We start from the raw sequence: 16,415 nt of genomic DNA, 5'->3' as shown, positions 1-16,415 counted from the left end.
AATGTATACGGCATTTTCAAATTGTCAAAAATGGAGATACAAGGTTTTGTTCCGAGTGCAGTGATATAAAAACTCAAGACATGTAGGCTCGCTGGTTGTTTTAGATAGTACATAAAAGGGCTACATTTGTGTTGCATTGTAATTTTCGGTTCCTATCACCACCACTATAAAGAAATCAGGCAGTAAAACTCACATTTATCCACTCGGAGTGATTTCTTTTTAACTTCATAGTTTAGATAAAGAAATGTTGAGAAATCCCCCTTAAGTGTTTGAGTAAATGTCAAGTTAAAACAAGAACTATAGCGCCCCCTTCTGGTAGGTATTCATTAAAAAGGATATGTCATGTTAAGTAACAAGTTTTGTTCAAATTTTATTGGTCAACATTGTCCAACCCCTTCCCACAAACGTGTCAACGTTGTGGTGTTCTTGCAAAACAACCAACAAAATTATGAAGAGAAAATAAAAGACTATTCGTAAGACACTGACACAAAACAATTCTGGATGAAACAATGAAGCAAAAGAATATCACAGCACTATGTATAGTTGTAGAGCAGAAGTTACCAATTCACCCCATAAGGAGCTCCAGCTGATCTCCATTCTATTTTTTCCCCACCTGAGCCAAGTAACCACATACTGTAAACATGTTTGCCTGGCTCAGGAATCTAAAACTGGAATTTTTCACAAATGGACTGGCTCAAATTACGTTCTGTTGATTTTCTGATTGTAATTAGTCCACACCCTCTACAGAGGTCATACTTCTGCACATTTTAAGGCACAATTACTGTTTATTTGCTAAATTTAACATGTTTGAGAAAAACAAACATAAAATGCCTGTGCAAATGTTATGGCATATTTTATGTTTTTTCCAATATTCTAAACTCAGTAAATAAATAAAAATTGTGGACTAAAATCTGCAGAAAAATTCCACATTTAAGTTTGTTCCCTGTAGAGGATGTATCCAGTTATTTTCACTTAGAAAATCAACAAAACATGTAATTTGACTGGGGCTGACGACTGTAGAAGGCAAGATCCACAGCTATCATTGTGTAGCAGAAGAACTTGGGATGTGATGTCCAAACTGGGCTGCGTTTCACTTTTATGTCTTGACTGCTGTGTCTCTGGACCTGTAGATGACCCCTCTGCTCTTCAGTTCTCGAACCACTCCTAATACACAGATTATGAAGAATGGCTTACCATTTAAAACAGAATATGATTCAAGACTCTCATAGATAAGATCTAATTTATCCTCAATTATTTTTAGGATTTGTGTAGTGTACACTTGCATGTGTTTTATAATGATCTGAACTAAACTAAATGTCTATGCCTTGTTTAAAGTTTTTTACGATATAAAAGATTTTTAAATGAACATTCCTCTATGAACGGTTTACTTCAGGATTCAAGTGTCCTCATCTAAGAAATCAAACTCTAACCCTAATATTGCTCTATCATTTTCAACAGTACAAGGGAAGGTAAGTACTATGGAGGAGTATTATGTTATGATCAATGTTCCTGATCAAAGCTTTAACTTACCTGGAGGTAATCGCCCAGTTACTGTTACAGCGTACACACCTGGCTTGAAATTTCCTGAGAAAGAAAACAATGGAGAACATTCATTAATCTAGCACTTACAATCACTCAGCAGTCACCATGTAGGTCAAAATGACAGTCACAGAGAAATGTATGTATTCTTACCTATTCTTTGCCATTTAGCTACCCAACTGTCTTCAGGGCTCATCATGGCAATAACACTATGAATAAAAAAAACAGTAATCAGTATTATTAGAATAGAGTAATGTCACACAAGAGAAATTAAACTGAACCATTTTATGCATAAATTACTTTTAAAAATCCAGACTGAGAACAGATTAAAGCACTACTTATTTTTTTCTAAATATCCGTTTTATTTTGAAGTTGCTGAAATGTGCACGTATGTAGACACAATGCATGTTTATATGTATCACCGCCTTTCTCCTATCACACTCTGTACCACGTGCTGTCATATACACACACACACACACACACACACACACACACACACACACACACACACACCCCTTTACCGATAAATATCAGCTGATATGAGCTAGTTGCAGATAAATAGCTATCTGCATTTTTAACAGCTGATAAATGACAATTAAAAAAAAAAAACAGAAAGATGGAAGACAGATCTTTCAACCACGTTATAAGTGTTGTCGTTGCCTAGTCTGTCTTTTGGAAGGTGCTCTGCAACTTCCCTGCTGACAACACACATTTGTGGAGGGCCACAAATCACAACAATCAGCTAACCAAGCAGAGTCATGCAGATTAACTTTACCCCACGAAAGAGGTTATCAGTGTTCATGTTAAGTTGGTAACTGTCACATGAACTACATTCCTTAAATAATAATAAAAAATATCCCCATCATTTCTTCTCTTAGCGTAAATAAGCCTAGCAACATTCATGTCAGCCATGCCTGCTTCTACTGCAGTAACGTGAAAGCTGTTACTGTCAGGCAAACATGACCAGTAGCCTACGTTGTACGTTACAGTCATTGAGTGGTGCAGGCTAAGCTTTATTTATGATACAGTCTGGCAGTTTTATTGAGTAAACAAACAAACTGTCCTCTCTTTTCTCCCTTGCTCGTCATTTCTAAAAATTCTCTGGCAACATCGCTTACAGCAGCTTATAACACTATTCACGGCTAAATTAGCTTACCCACAAAGCTCACTAATGCTATGTTTCTCAGTGAGAAAACAACTAACAGCAATGAGCAGTTAAACTATAGCATTTAATTTATTCTGCCTAAATGATGAAGCTGAAACCAGCTTCTTTCATGCCAGGTTCTTGTTTGAATTTTCCTGTTCCACTTTAAATGGTGCAACAGTTAGACTCTGGCTCATCAGATGGTCTGTTGTTTCATGGTCCCAAATTTGTTAACATGTTATTTACCAAAAAAAATGGCGTCAAATCAACTGTGCATGTGTGGACACCATGCATTAAAGGGTTAAAAGGGGAACTCCACTGATTTTTCAAAACTTCAGGGATTATTTCATCATTAAGATGTAAACAAAGTCATTCAGACTGATTTAATGTGAACTGCCCCGTTTTAGACAATTTACTCACTTGTTTACAGTGACAGGAACCAGACGATTAAGGAGTTTAAATGGCTCTAAAAGCCACAGAAAGTTATGACATGGAATGGTCACAAATACGCTGTCTGATGCCTGAGACTGTTTTATAATAATTTTAAGACAATGTTTTGGCTTATAACATAACAGAAAATAATATTAGTTTTATATATTCATGTCAGGGAAGTTCATGCGTGGTGTTCTAAGGCAAAATAGTACCCAAAGAATTTGTATTTTTCCAGATATTCAAGTACTTCAGTAGATTCACTGGTTATTTAAGGTTAAATAAAATCGCTATATTTTCACTGTAGGCTTTGCGACCCCTGGTTCATTTATGTTTTATGTTTGTTTTTCTGTAACTCACCATTTCACATCAAAACACTCAATGAATTTGTTCAAATCTCAACAATTTAACTATACAGAAAGTTTTGAAAGATCTCTGAAATTGCCTTTAAAAACACCACTGCTTACCCATCGAAGGACGAGCTTGTGCATTCATAAACCATCTCGCGGTTGCCCTTCATTTGTAGATATGCCTCACAGTTATCACAGCCATCGTATTCAAACTGGTCAATAGTCTGAGGACAGAGAGAAAGAAGACTGTGTGTTCACTTTGTATGAGTCAATAAAACCTGTGCCTGCAGTAAAAATCTGTACTGTAACAAATTTGCAAACAAAACTCTTAACTAGCTGAGTCTGAAACACATGGAAGCCCTTTTCTACCACTGGAAAAAATACATAGCCCTTAATAAGCCATAATAATGAGAAGGTTTTCCATAATTTTAACTAAGTATCTCAATTATGAAATAACATCTCTTAACAATAAGATCGTATCTCACATTTACGACCTCACTGTAGTATCTCATAAGAAAAAGATTCTACTTCATGTTATGACTTAACATCTCAATTATGATTTAGCATCTCATGACGGCGACATACAATGTCATCATTATGAAATATTATCCCATAATTATGACATAGTACCTCATAATAATGAGATTCAATCTCTCTCGTGATAATGACTATATCTTAATTATGACTTGGTATCTCAATTATGACTTAGGATCTCATAATTATGACTTCCTCATAAATATGATATATTACCATCTCATAATCACGATTTATAATGTCATCATTACGATTTACTGTCCCATAATTATGACATAGATTGAATCTCATTATTAAGAGGTACTATGTCAAAATAAAGACTATATCTTAATTACGACTTAGTATCTCAATTATGACTTACCATCTCTTAATTATGACTTACCATCTCATAATCACGATTTACTTTCTCACATTATGACCTGCTTTTTTATAATGTTGAGAATTTGAGAATAGTAGCTAAGTAACTGTGAGATACAAGAGATACAAGAATTATAACTTACTAAGTAAACGACTTTTCAAGTCTTTTGTCGTAACCAGGCGCCTAGAACTGGAAAGCGAGCTAAGAAAGTACAATACTACCGACCACAGCTCGCATCTGTGCTCACAAACAAAGCCTGCCTGGCTAATCAGCTAATAACTAAACATCTACGGTTGGAGAGATAATAAACGTTAATGTGACAACATGATATATGCCTCTTTTGAGTGCGAGCAACACTACTCGGTTTAAAGCAACATTTCTCAATTCATAAGTCGTTTATTAGCCAGCCCGGCTGAGTTAGCTGAGTAGCTAACCTAGCTAACTGGCTATCCAGAGAGAGGAGAGCTGAACTATGAACAACGTTACCGTTACCTTGACCAGAGAGCACAGCAGACAAGCCCGCAAATGGCGAAGGTCCTTGGGCACAGTCTCCAAGGACATTATGAGCACTTTTACGGAAAAAACCCGAAATTAATCCACTTATTCTGAGTAATGTTTTGATCTGGTGAACGTTAGCCTGCTAGCCTTAGCCCACTTCGCCTTTCTGGAGCCTGTAGATGATGTCATACACATGCGCCGATCCTCCCTTACAGGCTACGTTCACACACGTGACTTTGGCTCTGGTAAAACATCGTAAAGACGCGTTCAAGGTCTTCATGCGGGCTTATGTTTCTCACAGTTTTTAGCTTCTATCTTTCCTCCTCCCTTTCTCTCTCTCATGATAATGACTGTATCTTAATTATGACTTGGTATCTCATAATTATGACTTAGTACCTCTTAAATATGATATATTACCATCTCATAATCACGATTTATCATGTCATCATTACGATTTACTATATAATTATGACATAGATTGAATATAAACGATTATAAACGTGAGCATTTCAAAAGAATATAGTTTGCAATACATACATTTGATTAAAGGACACCAGAAAGCATTGCTTTCTATATGACTTTAATATCGGAATGATAACAAGGGACATCCGGGGCTTTGGCCGAACAACCTCTTTGGCACTTTAAAGGGGGATTTCATAATTAATTGAGCAATTCATTGTGTAATTAGATAAATAACATGTAAGAAAAGTCATTCAGAGTAGTTTGATGTGAAATGTATCATTCTAAAGAAACCATGTCAAACTTGTTCACAGTGGTGGAGATGGGAATCAAGCATTTAATCTCTCTAAAAACTACCACTCAATTACTACTTTTTACTTTTTTTTGTAAACCAAAATGATATATAAAAACTCATGTCACAAGCATATTACAGTTAACTAAAACTATTACTAAAACGAAACTGGCAGTGAAAAAACATGCTCGTTAAATGAAATAAAACTGAAAACTACAGTTCTCGAAAACACGAACACTCAATCAAAACTATAATGTCCACTGCAAATCTAACAAAAACTAAATAATTACTGAGTAAAATCATTTTTTTCAGTGCATGGATGAGAGTTTAACTGAAACTAAATAAAATGAAACTAAATCTTTACTTTTCAGATATTAAAAACAAAACCAAAACTATTACTAAAAATAAAACTAAAAATAATAATGAAATAAAAAAATGGCTACATTTATGTTTAGACATTGTGATTCCTGGTTCCTATCCACTGATGGTGTGTCATACTGATTTACACATTAGCTAGCAAGCTAACAGCAGATGGCTGTATGATCTTAACCAGTATTATTGGTTGCTGTTACATTATCAAGCTATAGCGCTGTTACTACAAATACAGCTGTCATTATAAGTTGCACATACCAGAAACAGCCTTTTGCTCTGGGGCCGACTCTGAAGACTGACTATTTCTTTGTTTTTTACCTACATGTCTATGATATCAGTGCTGTGTTAGTACAACTACCAACTTGCACACCCAATGAAAAGCAATTCAGGCCTACTTTTCACATATTTAACAAGCTTAAGACACTGAAAATCTATGGTTAAACACAATTAATACTAAAAGTAAGTGGTTTAGTGTTAGTAATTAACATTAAATTGATTTTTGCTGGTTATTATTTAGCCTCAGCCCTTAGCAATTACCAGGTATTTGTTAATTGAGTGTCCTTACTAAGATTGTTTAATATCCATCAGCCTTTATCTCAGATACTAGTAAGCAACTACAATAAAAAACTCTTGTACAGACTCTTGAAACAGACATATTGTATTCTTCTTTGCTGTTTCACAGATTAATGATTGTGTGTGTGTGTTTGTGTGTGTATATCTGCACTGTGATATACTGGCAACCTGGCTGGGGTGTTGACTGCCTTAGATAATGTGTGTGTGTGTGCGTGTTTGTGTGTGTCTACTGTGCCAAGTGTTTGTACAGTACAAATGCATGAAATCAAATATTGACCATGCAATCTATATCAAATGGCCTTTCATAAACTCCTAAACGCTCATATAGACTTCAAATAGTCTGTCACATTATTAAAGTGGGATTCCACCAACTTTTCCAATTTTTTGCATAATTAAATGGTTGAGATGTAAACAAAGCCATTCGGTTTGGTTTCATGTGAAATGCTCGGTTCTAGAGAAATCTACCAAGTCAGAATTGTTCACAGTGGTGGTGAGAGGAACCAGACATCTGAAGAGTTTAATGCCTCTAAAAGCTCCATCACATAAAGCTACACTCTTAAAAAGATGGTTCCTTAAGGGTTCTTTATTAAAACAGTGATTCTATACAGAACCATGAACACTCAAAGAACCGTTTGCATGATTAAATGGTTCTTGGCGTCATGAAATGTTCTTCAGATTGGTGGAGAATGTGTTGTATGTGGTTCTATATAGAACCTTTTTGAAAAGGGTTCCTCTATTGGTACAAGCTTGACATCATAACAATAAAAGAAACTTTTGTTTGTGGTATATAGGACCATTTTCAAAAAGGTTCCATACAGAACCATACACAGCACATTCTCCATCAATCAGAAGAAACGTTCATGATGCAAAGAGCCATTGGCCTAAAACACACATATTTTAAAATCCTTTCATGGCAGAGAGGTGCAGACACTGTGTGTAATAGTACCTGAGGTGAGTGATATGGCAAAAAATACTATATCACAATACTTCAAGGCCACCGCGACCCAGAAGGATAAGCGGTTTAGATGATGTATGTATGTATGTAATACTTCAAGGCATTGAAATTTCAAATTTTCTGCATAATTAAATGCTTTACATGTCAACAAAGTCATTGAGAGTATTTTGGTGTGAAACGCTTCGTTTTAGAGAAAGTCAGAATTGTTCACAGTGGTGGTGATAGGAACCAGACGTCCACCTCTAAAAGCTTCCTCACAGAAAGTTATTACATGAAATGTTTATGAATGTGCTGTCTGGAGTCTGAGACATTGTTGTACAGCAGTTCTGTGATAAAAGTTTGGTCTAAAATGTATTTTAATCCGGGGGGAGCCTATCCCAGCGGTCATAGACCATTGTAATCGTGTTCTCATTTTGTAATCGGCGCCATGCTCTTATGCCCATATTAGGAACTCCGGGTCTAAGCCCCATTTCTCTACGGCCAGGATGAATAGGGTTTTAGAAAAATCGCCTCTATCGCCCCCTGTGTTAAATAAAAATGTTCAGAGCCCGATACGTTTTGTCCTGTGAACATTTTTCTCTCGAATATCACTGGATCCTCTGGAACCTGGAATCCACTGGAACCTGGATTACGAGGTCGTTAAAGATTTGAAATATGAATATTGCTACATGTGAGCTAAAGCTACTGCGCACCGAATTCACGTCATTAGACTGGCAGCCTCCCTAAGCTTTGTCAGTGTACATTTCCATTTACAGACTGAGGGCAGATGAAAAGAAGTCAGAACAAAACCATCAGGTTTCCCTGCAGTTCTCTGTTCTTCATCTGATGCTCACTGAAACACGATAGATCTATCCTTTTAGCTTGATTTGAAAAGATCTACAGACGTACCTGCACTCAGGCGAATCCAGTACAGACTCAGCTTAACATCACTGCTGACCCCCTGATAAACTGATACAGGCTATCGGAATATCCTAATTATTAATTTAATGCTGGTTACATTTTTCTGAGGACATTTTCTCAGGACATTCGCCAGCTTTTTGTTCGACTTTTCCCGTTCCACCTTAAACGGTGCAGCAGTCACGTTCTGAACTGATACGCCATTTAAGGTGGAACGGGGAAATTCGAACAAGCAGCCGGCGAAAAAGAAGCTGACTTCAGCTTCATGGAGGGTTGAAAGGCCTGATATGAGGAGGTTTCACTATTTCCGCTTAACAGCTGAGCGACATTAACTTATTTTTGCTGTTTCACAGAACCGACAGGTCAGTATTTCGTCTCGTTTGCTAATGTTTTTGCCAGGTAGTCACAGCTGCTGCACCATTTAAGGTGGAACGGGAACATTCAAACAAGAAGCTGCGAAAAAAGAAGCTAAATTCAGCCTCGTAGTTTAAACACGGGCAGTATTTTTGATAAGGAGTATTAGTCTATCAAAATATCCCACCCAGAGGTTTTATTTACGCGTATACTTGTACTTATGTGCTACAGTATAACATTTCGATAAGATACCACAGCTCGTCAGAGCTCCGCCACAGCCTGCCTTAGTTTCGCGTAGCTTAGTGACATCAAATTAATGCGCAGTAGCTTTAGCTCGTATGTAGCAATATTAGTATTATAGCTCTTTCCGACCTCGTAATTCGGAGGATCCAGTGGTATTCGGGAGAAAAATGTTCACAGGACAAAACGAATCGGGTTCTGAACATTTTTATTTAACACAGGGGGGCGATAGAGGCGATTTTTCGAAAACCCTATTCATTCTGGCCACAGAGAAATGGGGCTCAGACCCGGAGTTTCTAATATGGGCATAACGAGGACTACAGAATGACGACACGACTACAGCGGTCTATTGGGCAGAAGGCAGGAAGTACAAGGATAAAGAAAAATTATTTAACAAATAAAAGTTAATTTATTTTTAATTAATTCAAATAAAACGTGTACACACATTTAACATTCATACATATGGCAATACAAACATAATGGAGAGCATCAAACCAATCTGAATGAGTTGTTTATCTCTCAAGCCCTGAATTACACAGAAATGATGAAAATCGGTGAAATTGCCCTTTAAGGACTGTGTTTTATGTGGATATGCGGCGTCTCGCGCGGCAGTTTGTGTACTTTAGAATTTAAATCATGCGTAACGGTTCGGGAACATCAACGGTTCTGAGACGAAAGCAGAACTCCAAACGGAACCCAACAAGAGGTAACCTACATATGAATTGTTCCAGGAATTTGGAATAAAATTATTTGGGAATGACTGGCCCTAAAATTCCTCCGGACGTGTCCTTAGTTTCATTTTAGTCCGATTAAATGACTCGCTGGTCAGATAACTGACGTTAGCTAACTTCGACGGTTCACTTCGCTAACGTTAGGCTTAACGGCTTAGCCACGGTCAGCTTGTTACGGTTAGTGCAAGGTTTCAACTGTTACAGCCTAGCCACTGTGTTTTTGCTCAGTTAACGTGACTTATCTAGCTATTTACACTCTTAAAAAGATAGTTCTTCAAGGTTCTTTAGAAAAGGGAATAGTTCTGTTTAGAACCATGAGTTCTATATGGAACCATTTTGTGCTTAAATGGCTCTTTGCATGGTGAAATGGCTCTTCAGATTGATGGAGAACGTGTTGTATATTAGAGGTGGGTGATACGGCAGAATGTAAGTTAATATCATGATACTTTAGGACGTTTTACAGTACACGGTGTGTCATTTTTTGTGTCATATTTATTTTTTCTGACATCTGATAAGTTAGAAAAGAAAAAAGTGTGCCACATTTTTAAAATACTGTCAAAAACTATGAATCTAATTACTTGTTTTAAACATTGTACACACTGTACTGCACTAAAACCAATTAATCAGGACTGATTATGCTCTCTTTTTAATCAAACATGCAGCTGGGAAATGATTTTTAAGTACTCACAATTCCCACAATATACTCAGAAAAAAAATAGTGACATACTGTGATGTAATTTACCTTGATATTGATAAATATTGTCATATTGCCCAGCTCTGTTGTCAATGCTTTGGTATAGAACCTTTTTGAAAGTGGTTCTATATAGCACCAAAAAAGGATGTCAAGCTTCTAACAAGAAAAATCAGTTTTCATGCTATATAAAAACATTTTTTTAAAACATTCTATATAAAACCATATACAACACGTTCTCTATCAATCTGAAGAAACTTTTCACCATGCAAAGCATGAAATGCTTCTATATAGAAGTCATGTTTTTAATATAACCATTCCCTTTACCAAAGAACCCTTGAGAAACCGTCTTTTAAAGAGTGTAAATTAGCTTAGTTACAAATGATGCTGCCTTTCTTTAATCTTTAATCTCTTCTAGTTACACGAGGTCTCACCGAGGACAATTTTTCATGTGGTATGGAGATAGATGAAGCTCTTCTCACCCTCCCGATCAACCCCAACAACTTCCCTGCCAGGTTATGGTGTTTGGTGAATAACCCCCAGATCCGCTCGATCCGCTGGGACTCCCGTGGGGAAGCAGTCATCATTGATCAGCAGCTGTTTGAGGCAGAGCTGCTCTCACCAGGCCTCAGAGCATCAGGCAAATCACCGGAGTGTTTCAAAACCACCAACTTCACCAGTTTCATTCGTCAGCTGAACCTTTACGGCTTCAGGAAACTGAAACCAGGTGATGGTATCTCAGACAAGCAGATCGAAGGCAAGCCAGTCATGGATATCATTCTGCACCATTTCCATAACCCAGACTTCAAGCAGGGCCACCCAGAGCTGCTGGCCAATTTAAAACGACTTACTAGTATTAACAAGGCCAGGATAGAGGCCGGTCTAGAGGTGACCTGCCGGCCACCGAGCCGCTTTCACCGCTTTCTGCTGAATTCTCCTGAATGCAACACTACAGCTGAGAAAAGAGGTCAGTTGTATGTTCAACGTGATTAAGCATATATAGAACCCAAATTACCCATTGTGAGGAAAGGAAGTGTCACCAGAGGTGGGTAGATTATGGAGAGGAATTCGTACCAAGTTGAAAAGCAGTCGCTACAGTGGGCATACCTGAAATACAATGCACACATGACATTACCTTTCCATAGTGACGTGTGAAATATGTGCCAAAATGAAAACCCAGTCCTGCACTACAGTGTTTTCACATTGCTTGACTTCCTTTTTATACTTTAAACATATTTGACTCATTGAACAGCAGCCAAAACAGTGAAATACAGTGCACACATGAACTTGCAGAAAAAGTGTGCCAAAATGAAAAGAAGAAGATCCATTGCATTTATTTAATGTTGTTTTAAGAACTGCAAGGTGGGAAGCAATAGGTTTTGCACATTACATTTCAAGGAGGATTGAATTTAATTCTGACACAAATTAATCATTTCTTGTTTTAAATTTGGATTTTTTAGTAAAGAATTTAGACATAGAAATATGTCTGTATTAGAGGGTTTGTTTTTCATTTTTGCATGTATTCTGCATGACACAGAAAAGTTATGTCATGTGTACATTGTATTTCACCTTTTTCCACAGTAGCGATTGCTTTTCAGTTTGGCAGAAATACCTCTCCATGGTAGATTGGTCTACTCAAAACAAAATGTTATATCACTGTTATTCACTGAAGTTATGATTCAAGTAAAAGTAAAAAGTACCTTTTTCACAAAAGAGTAGAATGACAAAAGTAGCAGGTTAAAAAAATTCTGAAGTACTGAATGACTTGCACTGCAGTGGACGTTCTTTGTACATCCATCATCTGTCAGCATAGGAACTGAAGTTTTTAGGAGCTGTTCTTCACTTTTCGACAGACGTTTCATCAAAAATAAAATGGTAAAGCTCCAAAGTCAAAGGTGTGACCAATTGTAAAGCAGTACAGATTCCATACATCCGCGAACCGAATAAATAACAGGAGTTTGGTTCCCTTGTTCTCCCCAATAGAGAGAGAGAAAAGTAGGACACAGCAGTTAACACACTTACATGTTGGTAGAGATTGATAATTTGATTCCCATCATTAAATAACCAATAATGAGAACTGTAAAAGTTGGCCTAGGCTTTGTGGTATCACTGGCTGACCAATACTAATGTAAAAACACTACTGAAAAGCCACAGTAATATAGCAGTATTTTTGCATACTGAAGCATGAAAATACTAATGGAAATGCACTGAAAACATTTCACAGAAGCAAAGTAAATGTGTTGTTTATAATGATTAACCTCTCAGAAAATTAAGTTAGAGATGATGTAATGTATGCAACAGTATCTAATATCAACAAAGGTTAGTTAACTTCTTTTCTTGCCTGTTCTTTCCTTAACTTCACTACCCTGTCAATAATAGGTGCTGTACTTCTAGCCATGCTAGGTCATTATCACAGCTTATCACAGGATTTCTCTATCATCAGGCTCAGTGTTGGCTAGACAAGTCCATCAAAGGCAGATGAGCTCTAGTTGTTACCCGCATCACTCCAATGCTTCTCAGCAGCTGAAAGAATACGACCGATCACCTATTCCATCCAGTGCATGGATCATGGGCCACGACAGTTCCTCTTCATCGTCAGCTTTCTACACTGACAAGGATGTTCCTCTCTATGTGCTTCACCACTTCCCAGCAGACATGACGTACGCTGTTCAGTCTAACCCCACCTCTGTTAATGTTCAGCAGGGCTCCCAGAGCTCTGCAGCTGCCAGGTCCAAATTTGATACCCTTATGCATCCTCATCCACAGTACCGATCAGGATTTTACTCACCAGGTGAAGACAGGTTACAAAAGTGGAATGCTCAAATTGTAACATGATGTATTGTTACATCTTCTGAACTTATCAAGTTTTAACACTTACTTAACATGTGTGTCTGGCCTTTTGCAGCAAGTCGGTGCTGCCCCCCTGGCTCCTCGGATGCAGACATGGCATGTTCCCATCAAGCTGCCTCATACTCCCATTATGGCTATTACCCGGTAAGAACTGAATCGTCAACTCATACTGTTCACAAGAAATCTTTACGATATTCTTTGTTAAACAGTATTTAATTTGCCATTTTGAGCCTTAAAACTGTGTACCAAACTAAACAGATCAAAAGTTCGGAAACAACAGGAAATTTGTAAAAGTGTTATGTCTTTCAGGAATTAACAGACATGTATATCAGCACATCTTTACAGTTATGATACTCTGCAAATGTTAGAGACTACCCCTCATTTATTTAATTTCTAGTCAAAACAGCCATTAAGTACAAGCTTATTTCTCTATTTTTTTTCAAGCTTATTTCTGATGAGATTATATAAAATAATCCACTTGCATAAGAAAGGGATGAGTCAAAAGAAAATAAATGAAAAAACAGGAGTTTCCAAAATTAGTAAAATATTCTCTTTTGACCAGTATAGAAGCTGTAAGAAGAGCAAAGTGTGGGCACACTACATACTGAAAAATTATTATTATATTTAGTTATTGAAGCTTCTGTGTAATTTTCTGTTAAATAGATATTTTCTGTTTATGATTTTTTTCTGATGCTGAAAAATTAATAATGTTTTTAATGGCCATTTTGACTGGAAATTAAATAAATAAAAGGTGGTCTTTGTCTTTACTCTTGGCTCTACTATCATATTGTAGTCCACTCTTTTGTTCCCGTATGCTTACAACATGTTTGTATGTTTAGTTGTTCACAAAAATTTCAGTGCAAGTGATTTTTTTTATTTCCCTGTAGTGAAATGAATGACGACTCAAAATGTTTTTAATGCATCCAGCAGATTCCATAGTTCTGCACTTTCACCCCCTATAAAGCATGATTCATCATACCAAACCCTTTTGCATAATCTTTAATCAAAGTATAGGGACTTGACTTTCTTGAAAAAGCAGGGAAAGGAAAAACATTAAACAAAAAGATAATGTTTAACCTCCCCCATGCCACCATCACTTCCTGTCATTGAGTGAAATAATATTGCATTGTAAATTGACTTCAATTGGTCATGCTTTCGGTGATGATCATGCAGACATTCATTGCAACTTTTATCATACCGACTTGATTCTCACATTCAGATGATCCTGAAGCCTTGATAAACTGAATCAGCTGTGGTAAATAAGGAGTTTATGAATAATTAAAAACTGGTCAGTATAAGAAAAGTGTGTGAAGATTAGTACAGTAGAACAGGACTACATCATTGTAAAACAGTGGAATATTTTGGAAAATATTCTTTGGTTAAGCTACATATTAGTTTAGAAGTGATTTTGATGTTTTGATAGTTGTTGGCAGATTGACTTATTTTATTATATTATATATTGATTTTATTATTTTTAATTCAGAAAATCGCTGCATGATTTCATACTGTTGATCTGTAGTGTACATGGCAATAACAAGATCTAATAAAAAAGTCTAGCCCTTCTGAGTGTAATAATGATGCATATAAATAATGTAACTCACTGAATCCTACCATTTGTTCACCAGACATACGCAGCTGGCTACCTTCACTCTAGTGGTCAGAATCCAGACTGGCTGTCAGGTGACAGCATGTCCAAGAAGACTGATGTGAACCTGGACACTGTGTTTAAGATTGTGGATGAGCTTCAGGGTTCGCCCAAGGTGCACATGGTTAAAGTTTCTTCCCCAGAAAAGCGCCCTACCATTTCGACACCAGAGAAACATCTAGTTGGCCTGTCTCTCCACAGCTCCACAGCCTCCAAGCCCACATCTGCCTTAGCCTCATCTCACAATGACTTTCCTAAGGTCTCCAGGCCCATCCCTGTACAGTCCAGCCCCTCATTCAGTTCTATGGGTGGCATCATCATCACTGTGCCAGGGAATGTATCATCAGGCATTTCCATTACCATGGGTTCCCACTCCAGCTGTTCAGAGACGGGGGCTGACGAAGGCTTGGAGCAAGGGTCCAGCCAATCAGAGGCAGCACTGTTGGAATCTTCTCTGAAGGTTAGGAACAATCATGATGACTGCCATTCACTAGAAAGATGTAGTCACTGAGGCTGTCTTTTAGAATTGTTGGATAGTGCTGTTTGTGATGTGATATTGTGTTTATGTCTCCTTGTTCCCCTGCTGTTGCTGATCCCTCCAAGGAAGGAGCCAGATAGAGAACAATCAGTCCACAACAAAACAACTCACCTTGAGGATACTGCACCAGCCTCTATGTATGCTTAAAAGACACCACACTTTATTTACAATGTAGTAGTTGCATCCCTTCCTGCTGTAAGCTGAATAAGTACAATATATAGGTACAATAGACTGTATTTTATATCCAGTTCTAATAGGCGTGATGGTAATGCCAAATTTTTCAAATTTATTGAATAGAACGTACCTGCATAAATGCAGTATATTTAATAGCTTTCTCTGATTCTTAAGAATTCTGTTCTACGTTTATTTATCCATACAAAAATATTCATATTGATTTTAGATTTATTAATTACAGATTATATTTAATTAGAATCGTTTTAAACTGTAGAAGTTTATTATATAAGTTATTTTAGAGACTTATAATTATTATATATATATTTATATATATTTAATTTTAAAAAGTATAATTAATAATATTTTTAATGTTAAATTGAATTGAATTGTTTTAGCAGCTAACATTTTAAGATTTTAAAACTACTATTTATTTATTTATTTTTAAAGTAAAGAGGAATAATACTGTTACATTGTGGCTGAGAACCTAAGGCTACTTTATATGACGTGTAATGAATAGCAGTTTTATTTGGTATTTGAATAAATGCAAAACTATCCAAGTAAAATTGTGTGGGCATTTGAATTATTCAGTTGAACAATTGCTTGTAGTTTTATGGTTTAAACCGCAGGGGGCAAACTACAACCACTGATAGACCACTGATCGTTGCCAGTTTATTAGGTACACCTACATTGTATCTTAGATGAATTACTGTTGTATTACAGTCTAACTTTGCATTGTCCCTTGTGGAAGCAAATAATGGTAAGGTTATGCTCTGTCCATTCTTCTCTTAAGCT

The 16,415-nt window shown here is 36.8% G+C and overlaps 2 protein-coding genes across 2 annotated transcripts; one reads left to right on the top strand and one right to left on the bottom strand.

The window, feature by feature from the left end:
- Window positions 1–345: 345 nt before the first annotated feature.
- Window positions 346–5,009, bottom strand: supt4h1 (SPT4 homolog, DSIF elongation factor subunit). The gene is made up of 5 exons (XM_036580528.1): window positions 4,847–5,009; window positions 3,580–3,686; window positions 1,693–1,748; window positions 1,531–1,584; window positions 346–1,164 (listed from the first exon to the last, which is right to left on the bottom strand). Exons 1-5 carry the CDS (start codon window positions 4,913–4,915, stop codon window positions 1,097–1,099), a joined length of 354 nt encoding a protein of 117 aa, XP_036436421.1. The 5' UTR covers window positions 4,916–5,009; the 3' UTR covers window positions 346–1,096.
- A 5,863-nt stretch (window positions 5,010–10,872) lies between these two features.
- On the top strand, window positions 10,873–15,621 carry hsf5 (heat shock transcription factor family member 5). Its single transcript, XM_036581027.1, has 4 exons — window positions 10,873–11,383; window positions 12,860–13,207; window positions 13,322–13,410; window positions 14,892–15,621. Exons 1-4 carry the CDS (start codon window positions 10,873–10,875, stop codon window positions 15,420–15,422), a joined length of 1,479 nt encoding a protein of 492 aa, XP_036436920.1. The 3' UTR covers window positions 15,423–15,621.
- The last annotated feature ends 794 nt before the right edge of the window (window positions 15,622–16,415 follow it).

This window comes from Colossoma macropomum, unplaced genomic scaffold (genome assembly GCF_904425465.1).
Source record: "Colossoma macropomum unplaced genomic scaffold, Colossoma_macropomum, whole genome shotgun sequence".
Lineage (NCBI taxonomy): Eukaryota > Metazoa > Chordata > Actinopteri > Characiformes > Serrasalmidae > Colossoma > Colossoma macropomum.
The sequence above is the reverse complement of the archived record's forward strand: the minus strand, read 5'-3'. Positions and strand labels throughout refer to the sequence as shown.

Bases quoted from the DNA above. Each gene is read 5' to 3' on its own strand.
- supt4h1 (XM_036580528.1), bottom strand. From the start codon at position 4,915: ATGTCCTTGGAGACTGTGCCCAAGGACCTTCGCCATTTGCGGGCTTGT. The intron at 3,687-4,846 runs GTAACGGTAACG...CTCTGTCCTCAG, and splicing joins TGCTGTGCTCTCTGGTCAAG to ACTATTGACCAGTTTGAATA. The intron at 1,165-1,530 runs GTAAGTTAAAGC...TCTGTGTATTAG, and splicing joins AACTGGGCGATTACCTCCAG to GAGTGGTTCGAGAACTGAAG.
- hsf5 (XM_036581027.1), top strand. From the start codon at position 10,873: ATGGAGATAGATGAAGCTCTTCTCACCCTCCCGATCAACCCCAACAAC. The intron at 13,208-13,321 runs GTGAAGACAGGT...GGCCTTTTGCAG, and splicing joins ATCAGGATTTTACTCACCAG to CAAGTCGGTGCTGCCCCCCT. The intron at 13,411-14,891 runs GTAAGAACTGAA...TTTGTTCACCAG, and splicing joins CCCATTATGGCTATTACCCG to ACATACGCAGCTGGCTACCT.